We start from the raw sequence: 23,259 nt of genomic DNA on the forward strand, positions 1-23,259 counted from the left end.
GTTGATTTCTTATTAACACTGTCAAATCTGCAGTTCAAGATTATTTTTTTGTTGTTTTTAATGGCAAAACAGCATAACGTTAAGGGGAGAGAGGGAATGACGCGCAAGAGGCTGCAGGCTGGGTTTGAACCCGCAGCCGCTGCATCAGGGACTGAGTGTCTTTTCAGTCTTTTCAGACTTTCAGTCACTTTTCATATGGCCCGACAAATCGCTGTCCTGCTGATGTGTTTAGTGTCGCTGATGTTATTAAGAAAACTGCCCCTGCTAAAGAATCATTGGGCAATGCATAAAATTTGCTCTGATGATAATGTAAATCCATGATATGTAATATTTGATATGTCTGGGTGGAACGGATTGTTAGATAAATGATAGACCGTGAGGTGAAATTGTATCTTTCATATAGACACTCCGGGAGAGACATCCAAACGGGGTCACCTTCTTCTTACACGGCAGTCTCTGAATAAACTGCACCTCAACGTCTATGACTTCACTCACAAAAGGGCACGCCATGTTTCTTCTTCCTGCTACACACCCAGCCTCATGCTTAGATGAAGCAAACCTGTGAGCCAAATAATAAAAATAAATAAAAATTGAAATAATGTATGAGTTAACAGAAGAAATATAAGAAGGGGGTAGGGACACAAAAGTTTTACTTCTACCTTCCTTTGCGGACACTGTTTCTTTTTCTTGTTTGTCTTTTTTATGATGTTTTATTTTGGTTTGAAATAAATGAAGTAATTCATTCATTCATTCAAAGAACTGCAAATTGCTGAGGGGCTTTTAATTTGAAGCGATACAGGAAGTGTGTAAGATAACAGCATGATACACACGTGAATTTATTTATTTATTTTATGAACAAAGATAAAAAAGAATGACTGGCTACGCTTGAAATGAGCAAATATCATTGTGAAGCAGAGGGCATATAATGTGCCAGCTTAATATGTTTACTTTGGTAAAAAAAAAAAAAAAATACAGCTACTGAAAATCAAGGCCTGCTGCAGTGACAGTATTGTGGTAATTGTTTTCCCTGAAATGAGGGACATCATGAAGCGAATGAAACTTCTCTTTACATTAACGATGCAGTGATGTTTGTCTACAGCATTAAATCGATTAGAAGACAGGTCATATGCGACACACTTAATTTAAACAGAGAGGAGGGCTGTTTGAACGGATGGTTTGGACCACGGGCTCTCATGCCGTGAGGGATCCAGGTGCACCGTCACTGTTAGGTGTTGAGAGGCTGGAGATTTGACAATGCTGAATGCAGGAAGGCCAAACATACAATTAGAGATACCTCACATCCATTCCATTCAGAGTTTGAGCTGCTCCCATCTGGCAATTGATTTATGGTCCCAAGAATTAGACATAATACATATTAGAAGTGCTTCATACTTGCCATACAGGCACTGAACACTGAATGACTTATTTAATAAAATGGGCTCTGTTTTATTATTTATTATTTATATAATTTATTGCTCCTACCTGCCTCTTTGCACTATAGAATCTTGTATATTGTACATTTTAAGGGCATATTGTGTTATGTATTTGTGTGTAAGTTTCCATTTCTCAGAACACTTAATAAAGACCTGTTTATTAAGTGACTCTGATACTGCCTAATTATGCATGCATGACAGGGCCGTAGTCACCATATACATTGAGGGGACATGTGTCCCATTCCCAGAGTCCCATTGACTCTGATACTGGGGCAAGTTGGATAACTCAGTTCTTTTCATTGAGTACACATTAAATAAAGCAAGAGAGTTCAGAGGCAATGTGGCCAAATTATTTATTTGCCAGTGCACATCACAGTGAAGGCTGTTACAGAATTGTCATACTCCTAGAAAGTAACAACACTGCCATTCTTATCCAGCTCTAATGCAATGTGACTAAATTATTTATTCTTAACCTTACACATCAAAGTTTAAGACAACAGCAGTGACAAAGTCGTTGAAAGAAACAACACCGTTATCGCCATCCAGCTGGGGGAGGAGACGGCTAACGTCTGCGGCTGAGGGCTAAAGAAAAGAAAAAAACAGAGGCAGCTGTAAGTAGACTGTAAAACATTAAACACATGTCAGAGAGGCATTCACAACTCTGTTGCAATACAGTAACATCTTTTCTACTCACTGCGCTAGTAAACTCTTTGCTGAGCAGCGCACACAGCTCTGATTTGTTCATTGTGTTTTTGCTTGAGTCCTTTTGAGCGTACGCATCGAAGGTAGCCTTGAAGAGTTTCATTGCCTTTGTGATATCTGACGTGGTGCCTGGAGTGAGAAAATAGTGATGACTGTGTATTCCAGAGTTTATTTATTCATTTATGTACATTTTACATGGCTATGATAATGTAGTAATGTGGTTATGCTTCATGCTACATTTAAACAAACCGGTTGGACTTTACTGCTTTTGGACATCCAGTTAAAACACTATGAGGAGTTAGATCAGGTTGTTAGGATCAGGAATGATCTGAATGAAACTGAACTAATTTTTTTTGTTTTGCTTTAAATTTTCATTTTCTTTCTATTTTGCTCTTCCTTCGGTTGCCCTGTCAGCTTTTCTCCATTTCTCAGGGGTAAATACGACGTTCTACAGACCATTAGTTAAAAAAAAAAGACCTAATCAAGTATTAGTGATGCAGCAGAGCTAAATGGTAGATTGATGTGACAGGCAAGTCTCAATATATATGTTATGCAATAGCAACACTACTGGAAAATAACAACACCATCACCATCACCATTGTTATTCAGTTCTGAGAAAAAATATGGACAAATAATTGATTCTTACTGGACATCAGTTTGGAGTCTGTTGCGATATCAACAAACTCCTTGAATGTAACTTGGCTACCACCATCAGCATCCAGCTTTTTGAAGAGACCGTCCTAAACAAAGAAAAACAGTTGTAGTTTTAAGTTAATGTCAGAGAAACATTGACAGCTCTCTGTTGCAACAGAATTACATTGTTCCTACTTACTGCCTCAGGGTACTCTTTGCGGAGCAGGTCAGCAAGTTCCTTCTTGGTCATGGTTTCCCAGACATCTTCTCTTGCAATGTACTTTTCTACGGTTTTCGTGAGGAGTTCTATCGCCTGTGTGATCTTCGACATGTTGGCTAGAACAAAAAAATAGTGATGACTATGTATTCTAGTATTTGGTTATTTCTTATATTAACTTCACATGGCTGTTGTAATGCAGTAATGTGGTAATGTTTTCTACTGCTTTGGAACATCCAGTTAAAACCAAGTTGCAACCTCAGAGGCTGAAAACTGAAGCCGGTGTGGAAGTCCCAAAAACTACTGTTCATGATATGATACTTGAGTCTGACTCCAAAACAGAGTAAATCCCCATAGACATCAATGATAAAATGCCCAACTGTAGAGCAGACATATATATATGTTTACAGCCTGGTACAAAAAAACAGTTTTAGTCTCTATAGCTAATTTAAACATTCATAACTATGCATAGGGTGAATTTCTGTTTGTTTGTTTTTTTACATTTAATTATGGCCCAAACTAAGGCATATTTAAGGGCAGGGCTGCTTGAGTAACAGGCTGTCTGCAGCACTCTGTGAAACAGATTCAACCCATCCTCCTCCATAGTGCTACCCTCCCAATAAAGTCACTTCTGTATCCCAAAAAACAATATGGCTACGGTGGAAATGACAAACTCAAGGCTTCAAAATGGCAGTCCACGAACCAATGGGTTATGTCATGGTAGCTACGCCCATTATCCTGTCTCAAACAATTTGAGGTGTCTAAACGCTGCTTCCCCTTTCACTATACTGAGTGTTTCTTCTGAGTGGCTTTAGCTCAAGACTGTCATACACTGTTCTTACTCACTAACTTGTTTTTCTGCAGAATTCTTGGTTGCTTTGATTTATTGGACTCCAATGATTTTGCGATTGTCCCTGCAATAATATTCAAGTTATAATTGTAATATTGTTTCCATAGACTGATATGTTGAGCTTATTCAGACGTAGCACTGCACGCAGTATACAAACCACACCCAGAAGGTCATTCATACATGTCATACCACATATTACTACACATTAGGTTTCAACTACAGTACTTGTATAAATTCAATAGAAAATTGTTGTGGCTGCATTTAAATAAAAGATATTTAAAAAAATATTTCCACTCACATGTAGGAGACCCTCGAGAGGATGACTTGTTGAGATGTTGAGATGGTGGCAGAGAGAGCTCTGTGAAGAGAGCACAGACACAAACCTTCTTAAATAGTGGTTGACACACCCTGTTCTAAGCCCCCTCCCCTCTTTCTGTTGGTTTTTCCTGGGAATTATATAAGTGACAACACTGTAATGTGCTCTTTACTGGTGTTCCTGTGACATAAGCCATTATCATACTGGTACTACCAGTTTGGGAAGCGATATAATGTAACCGTGGCCAGTCTAATCTCCTTTCAGTCCATACAATAAGAGAACATCAAAAGCTCTTCATACATTGATATCCATAATCTATAAGGACTTTTTTTTTAACTCAACCTGAAAATCAAAACAAAACAAAATACCTCTGTTATCTTATTTAAGTACAAATTATCACTCTCAGTTATAGAATCTTTTCCTTTATTAGTCAGACTAGCACACCTGGTTTTGTTGGGTGGATCCAGGTCTATAACAATCTACTGCATGCAGTAACCCTGAGAGGTCATACTGAAAATCACATTGTCTTAAGAACCAGAGAGCACTTATGAAAGCATGCTCTTTGGCTAACTGTACCTGACTACAAATTTAGGGTACTCTTATGTAATAACATTTCTTTCCCCATGAATTACTTTGTTGTTTTCTTTCCATGATTTCTTGAAAATGTGTCAACTATATATAACAAATGTAAGAAACCATAAACACTTAAACAAAGAATAACACACTTTTTTTGGTACATGAGTTTAATTTTTGGCACGTCCCCAGTGCAAAGGATTCAACTTCAACAAGAACAACCTGTTCTCATCCAAAATTGTCACATATCCCTGCTTGGTCAGTGCTGTTTATGTCTACATATTATGCACTAGGTATCATGCTGCATTTGTTGTTGACGTTCTGGCAGGCATTTCAGTTCATGCCTGTTAAATGCACTCACCGTGTCCTCTCAGAATACATGTTCTTTTTTTCACAGGAAATGTACAGTTTCTGCTCTTTTGATGCATACAGTCTTTTGCAAATTAAACTTACTTTAGCGTATTTATGTTTATTTCCTTGTACAACAAAAGCATGTGATGAGGTCTCTCCAGCTTCTTATATTACCTTGTTACAGGCAACATTTCTAACTGACATCATCCACGCCATTCAGCTGCGTTATTAATTAATGCCGCCTGTCTGTGTATCATATTACAGCAACAGGTGTCATCTGGCTGACTGGCGGTGTATCATACCGCTGCTTAAAGTGGCTTTTGGTGTCTGTGTCTGATGCTAGAGTCACTCACAAAGCCATCCAGCTGGTGGAAGACATGGTCCACAGTATCAAAAGATGAGGACTTAACGGAAAAAACAGAAACCGGTATAAGTAGATTATAAAACATTAACCACATGTCAAAGAGGCATTCACAACTCTTTGTTGCAATTGAACAATATTTTTTCCACTGACTGTGTCAGGAAACTCTTTGTGTTGCAGTAAACACATTTCTATTTTGGTCAAAGTGTATTTGTTCTTTTGAGCGTAGTCATCGAAGGTAGCCTTGAAGAGTTGCATTGCCTGTGTGATCTCTGATGTGCCTGGAGTGAGAAAATAGGGATGACTGTGTATTCCTGAGTTTATTTATTAATTTATGTACATTTACATTTTACTACATAATGCAGTGATGTGGTTATGCTTTATGCTACATTAAAGACATAGGTTGGACTCTTGGACTGATTTGGACCATCCAGTTAAAATACAGGGAGTTGGATCAGCTTGTTAAAATTAGGAATGTTACTGCCCAACAAACTTCCTCATTTGTCATCTGAATGAAACTGATGACAGTTTCATTTTTCTAAAATATTTAATTTGGCCTTGTCATCTTTTCTCCATCTCTCAGGGGTAAATACAACATACTATATAGACCATGAGTTTAAACAAGAATGATGATCAAGTCTTAGTAATGCAACTGATAAGGAAATTGGTAGATTGATGTCACTGGCAAGTATCTATATATACTTTGTACAATAGCAACACTGACAAACTCCTGGAAAATAACAACACCGTCACCATCACCAATGTTATACAGTTCTGAGAGAAAAAAACATGGACAAATAATTGATTCTTAACTGGACATTAGGTTGGAGTCTTTTACAATATGGAAAACCTTCTTGAAAGTAACTTGGCCATCACTGTCAGCATCAAGCTTTTTGAGGATACTGTCCACTTCAGCTGAGTTTTTGTCCTAAACAAAGAAAAACATTGGGGATTTTAAGTAGATTAAAAAACATAAAACATATGTCAGAGAAGCACTGACAGCTCTCTCTTGCACCAGAGTTACATTGCTTCTTACTGCCTCAGGGTATTCTTTGCGGACCAGTTCAACTGGTTCTCTCTTGGTCAGGGTGTTCCAGACATCTTCTCTTTCAATGTACTTATCAAACATTTGCATTAGGAGTTCTACAGCCTGTGTGATCGTCGACATGTTGGCTGGAACAAGAAATTAGTGATGATTGTGTATTCCATTGTTTGGTTATTTATTAACTTTACATGGCTATGGTAATGCAGTAAATGCGGTAGTGCTTCATGTTACACCGAAACACACGGGTTGTACTCTTCCGCTTTGGAACATCCAGTTAAAACCAACCAACCTCTGAAGCTGAAAAATGAAGCCAGTGCGAAGGTACCAAAAAATGCAGTTCATCAAATGATACGTGCATCCAAAACAGAGTAAATCCCCAAAGACATGAATGTTAAATTGACCAACTTTACAGTAGAAATAAACATGTTTACAGCCTGCTATAAAATATGGTTTTGGTCTCTAAAGCAAATTTCAAAATTCATGACAAGTACATAAGGGGTGATTTATTTTTTTGCATTTATTAAGGCCCAAACTTATGCATACTTAAGGGTGGAGCTGCTTCAATAATCAACCCTCTTTTCCAAATTTATCCATCTGTCCATTATTATATAGTCTATGGTTGAAACACTGGGAGGAATATGTGTATGTACATATGTAGGGATGTATGCATATAGGAATATGGATATGTTTTAAAAAACCAAACACTGTTAATGTATAGTCAACACTATTTTTTGTTCCAGCCAACATATGGAGGATAAAACAAGCTGTAGAGTTACTCATGAATACCTTATATAAGTACAAAATGAAGAGTCCTGGAACATGTTGAAACAAGAGAACTAGTTGAACTGCTCAGTAAAGAACACCCTGAGGCAGTGAGTACGGTAGAAACGACCTCTGTCACAACAGAGAGCTGTGAACACTTCTCTGACATGTTTTATATTTTACAAGCTGCTTACTATTACATACATTTTTCAGCTTCAGAGGTTGCCACTTGGTTTTAACTGGATGTTCCAAAGCAGTAGAGTTCAACCTGTGTGTTTAAATATAGCATATAGCACTACCACATTACAGCATTACCACAGCCATGTAAAGGTAATAATAACCAAACACTGGAATATACAGTCATCACCATTTTCTTGTTCCAGCCAACATTTTGAAGATCACGTAGGCTGTAGAACTCCTCTCAAAAACCTTAAATAAGTACATTGAAAGAGAAGATGTCTGGAACACCCTGAACAAGATAGAACTGGTTGAACTGCTCTACAATCAATCTACTATCAATTATTTGTCCACATTTTTTCTCAGAACTCAATAACAATGGTGATGGTGATGGTGTTATTTTCCAGGAGTTTGTTGCTGTTGTACAATGTAGGATTTGCCTGTCACATCATTCTGCCAACTTGCTTCTCTGTTGCTATACTTGCACTTGTCTCTTGTCTCTTGTCTCTTGTCTCTTGTTTAAACTAATCGTCAGTATCTCAAGGCAATTGAATCGAACTTAACTGGAATTAGTTTTGTCTTAGAAGATGTTTAACCTCTTATCCAAGAGGCTTCATCAGTTCATGCTTGTCTGACTAGGCTGGAACTAGTCTGAAAAACTGGTGTGGAATTAAACCTCTGAGGAAGTCTTCACAAGGCCAATGATGTCATTGGTTCGTTAGTGCTCCAGTGGTGTGTCAGCGACGGTCGTTGAACCTCCTGCTGCAACGGTGGTCGTTGGAGTCGTTAGAGTCACATGAGGCCATTTGTGAATGACCATTGTTTTTTGAGGTTAAGCTGTTAAAGCTCCTGGGCAAGGATGAAAGGACAGCATTATAGGTGGGGGATAGGTGGTGTCCCAGACCTCCTCCTCTATTGAGAAATGGTTTTTCCAGTTTCACATAGATGGCTTCTTTTACACCTCTTTCAAACCATCTGTCTTCCCTGTCCAAAATGTGCACATTGCTGTCCTATTTTTAAAGAAAAAATAAAAACAAAATTTCATTCAGAAGATAAATGAGGAAGTGTATCTGGCAGAAAACATTTCTGACCATGACAAGCTGGTCCAACTTCTCACATTATTTTAATGGATGTCCCAAAAGAGCAGAGTCCAACCCATGTCTTTAAAAGTAGCATAAATCATAACCACATTACTGCCATGTAAAATGTACATAAAAAATAAATAAACATTGGAATACACAATCATCAGTATTTCCTTGTTCCAGGCAACACATCAATGATCACACAGGCAATGGAACTCTTCAAAGCTACATTTGATGACTATACTAAAATAGATGAAAACAAAAACACTTTGACCAAACCAGAAGTCTGTATACTGCTCTGCAACACGTTTCCTGACACAGTGAGTAGAAAAGTTACTCTATTACAGCAGAGAGTTGTGAATGTCTCTGTGACATGTGTTTATTCTTTTACATTTACTTACAAATGCCTGCCCTGTGTTTTTCCCCTTTAGTCCTCATCTTTTGATACAGTGGACCATGTCTTCCACCAGCTGGATAGCAACAAAAATCTTCTTGTCACTTTTAAAGAGTTTGTCACCATTGTAACAAACATTGACCTGTAAGGTTAAGAATAAATAATTTAGTCACATTGCATTAGAGCTGGGTAACAATGGCAGTGTTGTTAGATAATTCAAAGGTAGATAAACTCTATCATCCACCTCAGTGGAAACTATGGCTTCTCTCAAGGGGTCCATGTCATTGGTCCGACAACCCATTAGTCCGACATCCCATTAGCCCGACTGTCCGCGGTGCTGAACGGCTCCCGGCGGGCATATTTCTACCTTAATGGTGCACCGCGACTGCTCTGGGTCAGCTGGGAAAGGCTTGAGGCGAAGCAGGCTCACGGTTTATGTGTTTGTCACTTTCTTTTTCATTTTAACCCACACCGTGATCTTTTCCTAACCCTAACCAAGTGGTTTTTGTGCCTAAACCTAACCAGACCTTAACCACAGGGCGTCATGATGATTTCGGAACAACGGGACTTCGGAACAATGGGTTTAATATGGTCGGAACAATGGGATGTCGGACCAATGGGCAGTTCCCCTCTCAAGCAAGGCAAAGTTACATACAAACACATAATACATACACCATTAAAAAGTACAATATACAAGATGCAATAGTGCAAAGAGGCAAAAAAAAGTATAATAATAAAATAGTATTTCCTGATGCAGTCATTCAGTGTTCAATGCCTGTATGGCCCACTGTAAAAAGCCTTTCTAATATATGATACGGCTGATTCTTAGGACCATAAAGTGACGGTCAGATGGTAGCAGCTCAAACTCTGAATGTAATGGATGTGAGGTATCTCTAATTACATGTTTGGTCTTCCTGTGTACAGCATTGTCAAATATATTGCAGAGCTGTTTCTGTGAATTGCCAATAACCTTTTCTGCAATGTTGACAATCCTCTCTATACCATTTCAAGCATGTGTTGGTCTCTGAGATTTCATTGAATGTTAAGGTCTGATCAATAATTGTAATAATATTTTATTTTGGTATTTATTTATTTTTCATTTTGATTTATGAGCAATTTTCAGGGGTCAAGTTCACATGGGTGTGGACTACTCTCTCCATACACTTAGCTAAGAGTGAAGTTACTGCAACTAATCTAAAATCAGTAAATGATTGTGCTCCAGAAACTTGCGGCACAGGTCTTAAGGTAGATTTTGAGTGTGGAAAAACACAGACAGCTATCAAGCAGAGTCTGAAACAGCTGAGTGACAGGCCCTTTCAGCTGGTTAGGGCATACTTTAATCACCACCTTCTCTCAGATCATCAGGTCCAGGATGAGTTGTAATGTGTTGCTTTTAAACATGTATCACCACCCCCTTCTGATTCAGAAGTCATCAAATACCACTGCTTTTTCAGTGACTCTAGCATCAGAGACTGACACCAAAGGGCACCTTTCGCGGCAATATTATAGGCCACAGGGCAGCATGAGTTTGTAACGCAGCAGGATGGAACCTTTTGCAGTGTTGCTACACCGCCAGTCAGCCAGATGACACCTGTTCCTGCAATATGATACACGAACACGCAGCATCAATTAATAATGCAGCCGTATGGCACCTGTTGCAGAGGTAGGCTATTCTACACTGCTGGATGGTGTCAGTTAGAAATGCTGCCAATAACAAGGTAATATAGGAGACTAGAAATACCTAATTACTTGCTTTTGTTGCACAAGGAAACAAACGTAAATATGAGGTTTTACTGATGTAATTTTATTTTGAAAAAGACTGTATGCATTGAAAGAGCAGAAACAGTCATTCTTTGGGATAGACATGTTATTACAGGAATCACCCATTCCCAGCCAAGAAAAGAAAGTAAACAGTGCCATAATTTGTAGTCAGGTACAGTTAGTCAAAGAGCATGTTTTCATAAGTGCTCTCCAGTTCTTAAGGCAATATGATTTTCTGTATGGCCTCTCAGGGTTACTGCATGCAGGAGATTGTTATAGACAATCAATCAAGACAGAGACATTTTTTATAGTAAAAGAATATTTATTAACGAGCAACTGGGGAGACATGGAATTGGGTGCCCTCCTTGCCTTGCAAATGAAGAAGCCATTAACCATCAGATGACGGAAACGGTGAAGAACGGGCCGAAGGACTGACCAGCCGCGGCTTCCCTCCCTCGTCACTGTTTATGTCACACGCTGAGCTACACGCTTTATTACTTGCTCACGCCCCCCATTGCCCCCAATAAAGGTGCATTCTGTAGCAAAAGTAGGCAGCTGGCATTTTGCTGCACTCCTCGATTTTGTTTTTATACTGCCATTAAAACCCTCTGGGGTCTAGGGGATAATTGGCCGTTTTTGACTACTTTTCATTTGACCTTTAAATTTCACCTTAGAAAACAGTTTACCTTGCCTTGTTTGGTATCATTCTTTTCAGCACAACCTCACCTGTGTGACTTTACAGTTATTTTTTCATTTTGACATACTGTATTAACACACTGGACCTAAAATCACACAAAAAACATAAAATCCGAGTAGGAAAAAGTTAGATTTTTTACTGTGAAAACCACAAACATGTCTAACAAACCATTTTTGTAACTTAGAAAAGAAATATAAATTGTAAACTTCAAAAACATATGTCCCAATTTAGCAACAACAACGTTATATATAACTATTTACATTAAAATGCAAGCAATGCCTCAGGCATTTCTTGAACAACTATTTACAAAACAATCAGATGCCACACAAATTATTTGTGCCACTCTGAAAAACAGTTCCTGTCCACCAAAACACACAACAGGAGGAGTGTCACTCCTCCTGTTTCCACCTGGAGCAGTGGAAATCCAGACCCGGTGGGCATGCCCTGCCACCAGTGTTGCCAAGTCCGCTTATTATAAGCGACTTTGGGCTTGTTTTTCTGTAAAGTCGCTTACAAATATTGGTAGTTGCGGGTCACATTTTTTTTGGGCTTGTTTCTACAGCGTAGTTGCTTATTTGGGCTTGTTCCCAGCTCCATAATAAGTTGTCAAGTAGATTTTTTCCATATGTTATTTAAACGTAGGATAGTTTGTCTTGACTGTTCCCTCTGTCTCTCCCCTTTACCCATACACACAGGAGACAGCAGAGTTTTTCCCACCCGCATCCTGTTTCTAATTGGCTCTGACCCTGATGGCAATGAGTACTAGCCAGTCAGAGGCAGAACAGGGCAATCTGTTTTTTTCTGGTGAATTTTTCGTGAATTCAGGATGATATTTATTTGTGTGCGCAAATTTTAATTATCAGAGGTTTATTGTGTATATAATGTACTTGGGACATCAGTCTATATTTGATATCCCATCTGTTTTCTAATGTTAATTAAATAATGTCAAAAGGTAGTTTAACTCCCACTTGTGGTCATTGTCCTGAAGCTCAGGGGGGAGAAAATAAATAAACTGTGTCCCTGGGTACAGTTTTGCAAAACTGCTCACAGTTTACCAATCTGTCCACATGGATGTATATTGACAATCTGTACCCACAGTTTAAAATCCATCCCCACGAATTGTAAAACCGTGCACACAGTTTATTTATTTTTCTCTCCCTGGAACCTAGGGGGGTCCGTAGAAAAAGCCGCTTGTTTTGGGTTTGTTTTCACAGGCCTGGTTGCTTATTTGTCTCGCGAGATCTGGCAACACTGCCTGCCATACCGTCCGCTCCTCTGTGCGGACCTCCGAGTACTGCTCAGTGCGGTCGTCGGAGGCTCATTTTTCTCTCTCCTCTTCCAAAACACATTACACCATACACTAACTATACACTCCAAACACGCTAAATGTCACAAATCCCAACTCTATCTATGATCGCGATCGCTGTCTCTCTCACTGCCGCCACTCCCACAACTTTCCCCTCTTCCCCAGCAACAAATGATGTGTGTTGCCATACAATTTTGTGATTGGTTGACGTGGTGCATTTTTCAACCAATAAGAAAGGGGGTGTTGTTTTGGGGGTTTTTTGCTGTTATTGTTGCCTTCAGCACTTTCGTCAGGCCGAACCATAGACATATATACGTAGACGCCACATCGAGTGGGTTTGCCCCCCGCTGCTGCGATACGTCAACGTTGCCGCCATATTGGATGTGGCAAGGCTGCGCTGTAAACTAATAGAAGTGAATGGACTTAATTTCAAAAAGCGCCTTTCTACAAAGAAATTTACGTTAATGTACTACTAATACACTTGGGAAACAGTTAGGCACCAAAAACAATGTATTTGATCTTCTCAGATGGCTAAGATAAGAACTTTATTGATCCCACACAGGAGCAATTCACCTTACATCAGCTATAGAGAACAAGGTAGTGCCGAAAAAAACACACAGTATATACTGTGTATTGTTTTTCGGCACTACCTTTCTGTAGCTGATGTAAAGTGAACTAGAACTGCAAGCAGTTATGAACGGGGGCCAAGCCCCCCCGTGCGACTCGGTCCCTGCGTCCCGCGGAGCCCATGGAAGTTGTCTCCGAAGGACGACGGGCTCTGGGCGAGCACATGTTTATGAATGTGTCATTTAAAATGTGGAAGTTACAGGCAAAACTGCCTTTGCATCCGTTATAGCACCACCTATAGACCGATTTGTGACGAATTTGGCACAAAGCCTCTGGATGACCTCTGGAACGAGTGACTTAAGTTTGATGTTGAAAGCATCTACTTTGAGCAAAATATGAAACAATGTGTGTTTTTTAGCTAGCAGAAAAGATTGTTTGGTTGTAACAAGCGCATTTTTTGCAGTGCCAAAATTCTTTTGATATCTTTTCATCAGACACATCTGGAGATTCTATGTGCAAAGTTTCAGGCAGGTGACACTTAAAATGTAGGAGGAGTTCGAAAAAGTAGGTTTTGGACATGTGGCAAATTAGCAGCAGAATGTGCAGCAGAAGTGGGCGGGGCCTGTGTCAGAAAACCCAGCTCTATCCAGGGAACACATGTTTGTGAAAGTGTCATTTAAAATGTGTAAGTTGCAGGCAAAAAACACGTTTGCATCCGTTATAGCGCCACCTAGTGGAGTACATGTGCAATTTTTGGTACGGAAGATCTGTGTCCTATTCTGTATGTACCCTTAAAATCAAAGCCCTCAGCATAATAGTTTGGCTGAAATTAATGTTTGTTGTTTATCTTGTAATAAGCCACGCCCACATTGACCAGTCATGACCACCTTCAAGATATGACCTCAGAATTGGCCCTACATCATACCAACCGAATTTCGTAGAAATCAGTGCAGCCGTTCAAGAGATATAAACTTACCATATTTGTAATGCCTCCTAGTTGCCAAAATTCGCCAAATTCGGCTCATACCCTCACAGTCTTATGCCAACCAATGATCTCAAATTTGGTGTTAATAGCATTTAGTTTGACTGAGATATCCAACAGTTTGCAATTTTATAGCTAGTTATAGAAGTTTGTTTGTTAATAATTTGTGCATTTTTTGACCGAATAAAATTCTTTTGATAACTTTAGATCAGGTCCAGTAGAAGAGTGTATATGTCAAGTTTCACACAGATTGGAGAAAATCCCAAGGAGAACTTTGAAAAAATAGGTTTTCCAGTTTTCGCAATTTTGCGAAAAAACTTCCTAGGCGCAAGTGGGCATGGCCTTGGCAAAGTGATTCAGCTCTATTCAGGGAAGCTGGGGATAAAAGATTTTTGAATGTGCGACATATGGTGTGGGAGCTATAGGCAAAAACGCATTGGCCTAGGTTATAGCGCCCCCTGCAGGCAGATATACATAGTTTTTTGTGTCTGAGGTACATGCAGGTCTGGACCACCCCTCCAAATTGCACTGCCCTCCCTTGCACGGTTTAGCTTGCAGCACCACTTTTACCTAGAAGAACAAAAATAAAAATCTTTACAAAAACAATAGGGTTCCTAGCACCGCTGGTCCTAGGAAACGCGTCTGCTTGCATACGCGTTCCCTCGGCCCCTCAGGCTTGGCCCCCTAATTACTCCTGTGTGGGATCAATAAAGTTCTTATCTTAGCCATCTGAGAAGATCAAATACATTGTTTTTGGTGCCTAACTGTTTCCCAAGTATATTAGTGTGTGAATGAATAAACGAGAGGCATTAACGTAAATTTATTTGTAGAAAGGCGCTTTATGAAATTAAGTCCAATTACTTGTATTAGTTTACAGCACAGCCTTGCCACATCCAATATGGCGGCGACGTTGACGTACGGCTCAGCGCTCGATGCGGCGTCTACGTATATATTTCTATGGGCCAAACGGCCCGTTTTTACTGTTTCTTCCTGCACCAAACACAGATCAAACGTGACAACAATATTCAGGAAAATCATGGCGTTTATTATTTATCATAAGTCCGGTTTTATATGGCCTATCAAGACGATTTAAAAAGTGGTACAAAGTTTGAAGCTTGCACTTTCCACACAAAATGAAACAGGGACTCAGTGAGGCCGTGTGTTGCTGCTACGTCGTCTCAAATCGGTCACGTGATTTTGACGCGCCGGCACGGCTGTGGACTGCAGAGAAGACTGATTGGGCTTTCCTGAAAATCTGCACAATTCCTATTTAAAAAGGGCTACTGTTAGTGTGTTCACTCTGCTGATGAAGTCTGAGGCAGACCAAAGTCAACCACTGCTGCACTGTTGCATTTTTCCAGTTTTCCAAATGTTGTAGTGTTGTGATCATTTTATTTCTGGTGTTACAGCATTAGGTGGAAAATGTGTGTGTATCCCTAATGAGATCTCCTCTGCTTAAGAAACTCTTAAGCCTCTTAAAAGTCCTCGTCCTTACTCCCAACAGTTTTTCACCCTAGGAGCTCTTTTAAGATCTAAGAGGCTCTGTGAGTAACTTTTATTTTTACAAAGACCTAGTCTTAACTTTAAGGAGAAATTCTAAGAAAAACATCACAATTACAAGAATTTTCATTGAATTTCATCACTAGGAGCAACTCTTTGTACTAGGAAGCTTACTACTGGTGTGTAGTAATATGTGGCATGACATGCATTAAAACATATTTCCAGTCATCAGAATTGTGTGTTGGGGGTTTTGCACAGGGAGCACGGACACAAACCTTTCTAAATAGAGGTTGAAAAACCCTGTTTCTGAGCCTCCACCTGTCTTTCAGTCTTTCTTCCACAAATTTCAAAATGACAATGCTGAAATGTGCTGTTCCTGCTTTTCCTGTGACATAAGCCTCGTTTCATACCAGTGATATGAGGTTGGGAAGTAATGTAGTTCAGTTTGTATGATAAGGGGACACCAAAAGTTTTTAATTCATTGATATCCAAAACCTCTGAGGAGTTTTTTTTTGTTGTTGTTTTTTTTTTTACTTAATCTGAAAAAAACCACCAGTATTCTAATGTTTATAATACTGGACTACAAGTCACTCCCTTGATTAGTCAAACTAGCCCAGTTGGTTTTGCAGGGTGGATCCCAGGGGCTGTATTCACAAACTTTCTGAGAAAACTCTCAGGGAGCTCCTAACTTAGCCTAAAAATGTTTACTAAGGAGCTCAAGCTTAGGGGCGATTCCCAGAGCAACTCTGAGCAAGGAGGGGACAGAAACTTCTACCTTAGTGAGGAGGTGGGGTTGACCCCTGTTGCTAGGTGTGGTACATTCTTTTGACAGAACACCAGGAGCAACTCTTTGTACTAGGAGGCTTTGTTAATATAGTCCCAGGGGTCGTATTGAATGGCAACTCTTTAACAGTCATTCTGTTAAAAGAATGCATCATATCTAGTAACAGGATCAACCACACCTCCTCCCTAAGGTTAAGGTTTCTATCCCTTGCATGCTCAGAGTTGCTCTGAGAACTTCCCTAAATCACTCCTAATCTAAGGCCCCGTTTATACGACAATGATTTCAACTGAAAACTGCAAACTTTAGTTGCGTTTTGGCCGATTGTTTACACGACAGCGGCGTTTTGGGTGCCTGAAAACGCAACGAGAATTCAGGGTGCTGTTAATTCCAAACACACCTGAAGCACACATTAAACATGGCTTAATAGTGACAATTTCAAACACAAGTACACAAATCAGCTTCATTATAACTTGCAAGATTCACAATCAGGACACTTGCCTTTAGCTGGACACATTTTCATTCATTCATTCATATATTACAATTATACAAACACAGCAAGTGGTAAGGCTGTAGATGTTCTATAGTCCTAGCAACAAAACTAAAACAAATATATCCCTTAAACAAAGGAAGGACGCTCTTCAAAAAGGCACTTAGTTTACAAATAACTTTACTAATTAACACAAGCTAAATGTATTAGCACAAGCCTATTGCATTTTACATTGCATAAATTAGCCCAGTTGCTAGTTGAAGTTTTTCCTCACATGACTGGTCACAACATTTCCACCTGAGGATGTCCCTTAGACCCATGTCTTAAACAGTGTCTTTGATGTAGTTTCATCTACGGGTCTGTGGTGATTCCCACATTCCAAAATAGTGCTTTGCTGGCTTTGGCGATTTGGTTGCCTGCTGATATCAGTCTGATAGCTGCACCTGTGTGCTTAGCTCATAGATGGTAGGCCTTTCCAAAACCAGACCTTACCCACTTCCATCCATCACAGAGTGTGACTCTGTTTGTAGTCACCTTCACAGCTGAATGAGGGACCCTTTATCAAGGTGTATGGGATAAACACAGCGGCAAGCTTTGAGACAAACTTCCCTTTCTGCAGCAGAAAGAAGTACTGTCATAACTTTTGGTAATCATGGAGAAAAATAAAGCTTAATCCCACTTTATGTTCTTAATATATATTTGTAGCATCTATGTTCAATCTGTATGTGCTGACATTGTACATGGTTAGTAAGCTGACATCAGTGCACGCTGTAGGAGGGTTTTATAACCAACTTTCACTTCTCATTAGTTAGTTTGGGACAGCACTCAACAGACTGAGCCTCTGGGTGAACACAGAAACAGAGTTAAAGTGGGTAGGGGGAGGGTGTATGGGGTGGTTAGGGAAAGACCCTCCAGGTACTTTTGTGATACTTTAATTCCATTTGACACAAGGTGCATATAATGGTAGCAACACCCACATTTCCCATCATGCCTTGTGCTGGACTAGCAGTTTTTAGTTTTCTGTTAAGTTTACTGTTTTGTGTTCCAAAATGCAAAGGTCACTTTTTGTTGGTGGTTATAATGTCTGTTCAAAATCATGGCAGTTTATGCTGGTTATTGTCTTTTTTTGTTAGTTAATAGTTTACACCATTACTGAGTTGGGTGTTACACTTATATGGGACAGCTGTATTTTCATTTGAACAGTTGTGCAGTAGTGTTCCACTATTTTCATAAAAATGATCGTAAATAGGAATCAGCCATGTTCTACCTGATGATGTACAAAAGATCGTTTTATATTTATTTATATATGAAGAAATAAGTTCAAGTGTTTGAATAGAAGAATAAAATCATGCATTGGCACAGGATTATAGCGCTACGTCTGCTGCAGCAGGAAACAGCAGCGGCAGTGTTAATGTGAGTGAGGTTATGATGAAAAATCAAAATAGCAGCCTGTGATTTGATGGGGTCAAAAAGAAGGCACTATGCTTGGACCTTAATGATATTGCGATTATTGCGTTAACACTGACAGCCCTAAAATGAACATTACAAATACATTTTTCTTTGGACGTCAGTGTTACTGTGTCCCTCGTGCATAGTAATCAACTTCTACAATAATTATATCAATATAAAATTGTTAAAAAAAAGCTCAATTAAATTATTACTGACAACTTCAATTACTTTAAAGGCCATGTTAAAGTATCTCTGAGTATATATATCTAACAATACATCTAAATTTGTGTACCTCATTGTAAAGTGTGTAATAGGTAATCATGTACCCTTATCCCTATACACATTTTTTTCTTGATTTTCACCTCCACAGGAAGGTCAACGGTCAGAATTGGCTACAAAGCAGCAGATAATTGGGATTCAGTGATCTGCTCAAATATATATGTAGCTAAGTCGGTGCTTGATCATATTTCAGAGGAGTTTTTTATGCCCCGTCTTTCTTACCTGTTTGATTGATTCACCATTTACCTTGTCTGGGATTATTCAAAGGTGTCAGGTTCTGAAAGGTGAGGTTTTCAACTTTCCCACCTTCTTGTTACTTTTTACAAAAGAGGGAAATGAGAGGAAACATCCAATAAAGGTGATAACATTGTTACAGCCAAAACACACCACTAACACAGTTACTTTCACATGACAGATGATCAAATCTCCAGAGTCTGGAAACAATAGTCTCACAGTTAGATGTGAACATCAAATTGCACCGGTAATGAAGGAGATAAGTACAGTGTCATACTTTGCACTGTTTCTTGTTTGTTTTTTACGACTTGTGTTAGAAATACATTGGGGATCTGCTATATTCACACATGTAGCTTAAAATTCAGAGACAGACTTTAAAAACTCTTAAGTGATGGCCTAATGGTTTATCAGATGATTATGCTATGTAAACAACTGCTGTGTTTCAGTGGTTTACTCATGCAACATATTGTTGGAAAGCTATGATCCTTGCAATTCGACTGATGCAGACTGTTTTATGATACAACCACCACAGCAGTTACAACAAAAGCTGCTGTCAGACAAACAACAAGTAGTTATAACTCACCCTTGATACCTAATCATAATCCACGGATCGATAATATACCAACAAAAATGGTCCTTATACATTCCCAAAAGTCCAGATTATTTAAATCCAGTCAAATATTAACTCCAAACACATTATTACATTGATAAATCCACAAACTGCTGTTGCATAATTTCATTTTTTTTTTTTTTTTTTAAATTTCTCCACTTTTTGTCCATAGCATCTCCAGTCTATACATTTACATCAATTTCTCCATTTACAGTTGCATGTAAATATTGCAGACAGAGTAACATCAAAATGACAGCTGAGCTCTGACCTTTTGATTGACACCTCACTTCAGCCAACAGGAGTTCCATGTCCTCTCCGCAGCCTACAATAGCCAACAAAAGCCTCTGTTGAAAGGAAGAGCCTGCCTCTCTTTTCCGACAATAGAACCAGCTAATAGCAAGCGGTTGTTCCAGTGACTGACAGGTCTGTAGCCACTAAAACGCCTGACCATGAAAGGTCCATTTTTTGTTGTCATTATGAACATTGACCATTATGAATGTACATAAATAATAGAGAAAGAGAAACTCTTTCTTTCTTATTAGTATAGTTTTTCTGGAAGTGTTTCATATACAGTAAGAGCCTAAATAGACTTCTAAATTTCTGCCTTGAATGTGTTGTGTAATGAGCTCTTAATCACACATTCAGAACACTGTTTTTAAAAGTGCCCAGACAAAACCTTAGAAAAATGTGTAAAATGTTTATTTTCTGTGATACTGTTATCTACTTTGAATATGGACTAGGTCAGGCTTCATAATATGTTGTCCTTGTGTTCTCCAGCCAATAAGTCCTAGTTATTGTTATCTGCAGCATCTTTTTTTCAAGAAAACATTTGGGTGGAGAAACAAAGAAAAAACAAACTTGAATTTCAATGTGTCAAAACTTCTATTACTCAGTGACAGTAGCACTTGTTAGCCCACATTTATCAATCTAAAGTACAAACTAGCATAGATCCAAGTGCAGAAATCATCTAATGATAGGGTTAGCGTGTGATTCATGAAGTGTTCTTGCCTCGCCAATCAAAGCTTTGGAATGCGCCACCATCCATGTAGGAGAGAAGGAAAAAAGGAAATGAGAAACTGTCACTCCGTTAGTAGGCAAGGTTTCCCGGTCTGGACTGCCAGGGCTGTGTTATATTCTGCCTAGCAACAGCCGCTTCTCCATCCACAGGACTTTGGCACACAACTTGTTTTACCCTATTTCTTTTTTTATTGATGTTTTAATAATAAATTATATGAACATGTGTAAGCTTGCCAGTGTTAAAAAAAGAGGAGATTAAGCTATTTTAGAGCAGGGCACCAGTGGTGTTCAGCCTGGAGCCAGTCTCCTAGAGCCAGGCAACTGCAAGCTGCAATCACGTCAATGTAGGCTTTTACAGCAAACATATTCTCACAGGCTATACATTTTTAAGTGATTATTATGTGTCTGCACAGGCTGTTGTCACAAACTGTTTGTACACATACATATTTTGAAAGGCTACAGTCATGTGGCCAATGCGCTGACAGGAATAAACAAGGAGGCAGTCCCAAGGGGTCTTGTAAAGAGGCAGGTTGTGGTGGTGGATGGGTCACAATAACCCAGACTTTTCCACGGAACTTTCCCCTGAAGACCTGTGTTCGGAACTGTGTAAACTTTGAGTCATTTTAAGTATGTGCTTACCATGTTTCTTTTCCCAAACCTAACCACTGCAACTTTACTTGCCTAAACCTAACCTCCATAACTTGAGGTTAATTATGTGATTGTATATAAGGATGTAACATCATTCATGGAGTGCTAATTCATAGGATATCATAAGAACTGTTGTATGCATTTTTGTAGGATACCATACAAACCGTTCTTTGGGAATACGTTGGGCTGCAAAAACTTGGATGTAAGTACGACTACGGTCTAATAACGATTCTCCAGTGCAGCCAGATTTACTCTACTTCACGACAAGGCCACACTGACTCAAACTTGCATACGTGAGCTGAGACCTGATGTGAAATTTGATCGTTGTCTCCATTCACGTCCACATTGATGATGCCTCGCTTTGCCTGGGAATGAATGTACTTCCAGTTTTCTGTTGAACATTCATTTTGTAAATGAAGGCCACAAGGATTCTTACTGTTGGGGAAAAACTTACATTACCTCTCAAAAGAGACCATGCATTTACTAAAACTTGAAAACAAAAACAGCTTTAAGTTTACTTTGGGTATGTCTTGGATAGGTGTTTTAGTGAATTTTACAGGAATGGTAAGATTAAAACCCCAAGGTACAAGAGTCAGCTATTTCCAAGGACTTGGGGTGACCAACAAGACAATATGCATTTCGAAACGCTGCCACCATATTAGTAATTGAATTTAGCATTCCAGAAGACCAGCTCAATAAAACCTTACACTCTGTGCAACTGCAAACCCTTAAGTAGATATGAGACTGCACAGGTGAGGAAATCAAGGGAGATCTGGAATCTCACCTATCAGCCAGGGTGATAATGAGGAAAAAAGAAATGTGCGATTCAATTGGCAGCCAATTCAATTTTTTTTTTTTTTTAGAACCTGGCAACATGAGCAGAAACAATTTTATCTCGGCAGGCCTCTAAAACCTATCTCCGATAATATCTGACTGAGACATATTCAGAGATGTAATTTCTAAATTCTGGTTAAGTTTTGAACGATTTCCTTTCTTAAAGTCTTGAGATAAAGTCTATATGTCTGTAACACTGCCCCTTCTTATAAAGACCCTGAGAACACATTTTGTCATAGCGGATCTGGAATGGAAAATTTTGCCTGAGTTGAAATGGTTTTTCCTGTGTCACATCAGATATTTGGTGGTTGGCTGGTTATGTGCATTTATCTTTGCTTGTGCTGAAGCTCATTAGCCTGGAAATCCAGTCTGGCCCTCACCGATACACCCTTCCTACCCAAGGGACGGCACTAACTGAGGCATTTCAAATGCCGCTGCACGCAATTGGATAGCACGATGGCCAATCAGAGCAAAAGACAAGGTGACGTATTCATTGCACTAAGCCCCATTTGTTTGCCGATCAGTGGGGCTAACTGATATATTATGCTTTTGCCGTATCCCGTCGGCAAAACGGCAAAAACGTCCTTCCTGGAAGCGAAGGCTTCTAGGGTAGTCTTCTGTTCCTCTCTCAAGGAAAAAGATAAGTGTAGTTGGCTTAGCGTTTCTTCAAAAGCTTAATTGAATGGACGCGGTCCTTTGGCAGCTGGCATCTTGGCTGTTTACTTTTCGACTCCTACGGTGCAGCGTTGTCCTCATCATGTCACGCCCGCCCAGAACCCACCTTTGTCAGATGGACTGATCCGATTGGTCCGATGGCGATTCAGTGGACTCTGCTCATCAGGGCCAGATCCCCGTGCAGAGCAAATTCGAAATTTGTTAGATGCAGGGTATCTGGATTTCCAGGTTAGAAGCTCACTGGAAAAATTTTGTATCACTTCATGAACAAATCACATTACATTTGCATCTAATGTCAGTTGTGGGAATTGTCCTCTTGTTGCTAAGCCTAACTGAGTTATTGAGTGATAAAATATACATTTTTCAAAATTTCAGTTTGATTGTTGCTGATTTAATCTGAAATATCTATGAATAGAATACAAAGCCATGTTTTCAGGAATATTAAATCTTGCAAATCTTAAAATGCACTTACAACGGTAAGGTTTAGAAAGAGAATTGTGGTTGGGCACATAGGTTAGGTTTAGGAAAGGTTA

General features: G+C 39.3%; 2 protein-coding genes across 2 annotated transcripts; both read right to left on the reverse strand.

Moving 5' to 3' along the window:
- Positions 1 to 1,780: 1,780 nt before the first annotated feature.
- Positions 1,781 to 4,183, reverse strand: LOC125887710 (protein S100-A12-like). The gene is made up of 5 exons (XM_049574730.1): positions 4,134 to 4,183; positions 2,968 to 3,104; positions 2,782 to 2,875; positions 2,128 to 2,264; positions 1,781 to 2,015 (listed from the first exon to the last, which is right to left on the reverse strand). Exons 2-5 carry the CDS (start codon positions 3,097 to 3,099, stop codon positions 1,908 to 1,910), a joined length of 471 nt encoding a protein of 156 aa, XP_049430687.1. The 5' UTR covers positions 3,100 to 3,104; positions 4,134 to 4,183; the 3' UTR covers positions 1,781 to 1,907.
- Positions 4,184 to 5,383: 1,200 nt separating this feature from the next.
- LOC125887270 (uncharacterized calcium-binding protein B0563.7-like) lies at positions 5,384 to 6,604 on the reverse strand. Its single transcript, XM_049573963.1, has 4 exons — positions 6,473 to 6,604; positions 6,250 to 6,364; positions 5,590 to 5,717; positions 5,384 to 5,479 (listed from the first exon to the last, which is right to left on the reverse strand). The coding sequence occupies exons 1-4, from the start codon at positions 6,602 to 6,604 to the stop codon at positions 5,384 to 5,386; spliced, it is 471 nt and encodes a 156-aa protein (XP_049429920.1).
- Positions 6,605 to 23,259: the final 16,655 nt, after the last annotated feature.

This window comes from Epinephelus fuscoguttatus, linkage group LG4 (assembly GCF_011397635.1).
Source record: "Epinephelus fuscoguttatus linkage group LG4, E.fuscoguttatus.final_Chr_v1".
NCBI classification, from domain to species: domain Eukaryota; kingdom Metazoa; phylum Chordata; class Actinopteri; order Perciformes; family Serranidae; genus Epinephelus; species Epinephelus fuscoguttatus.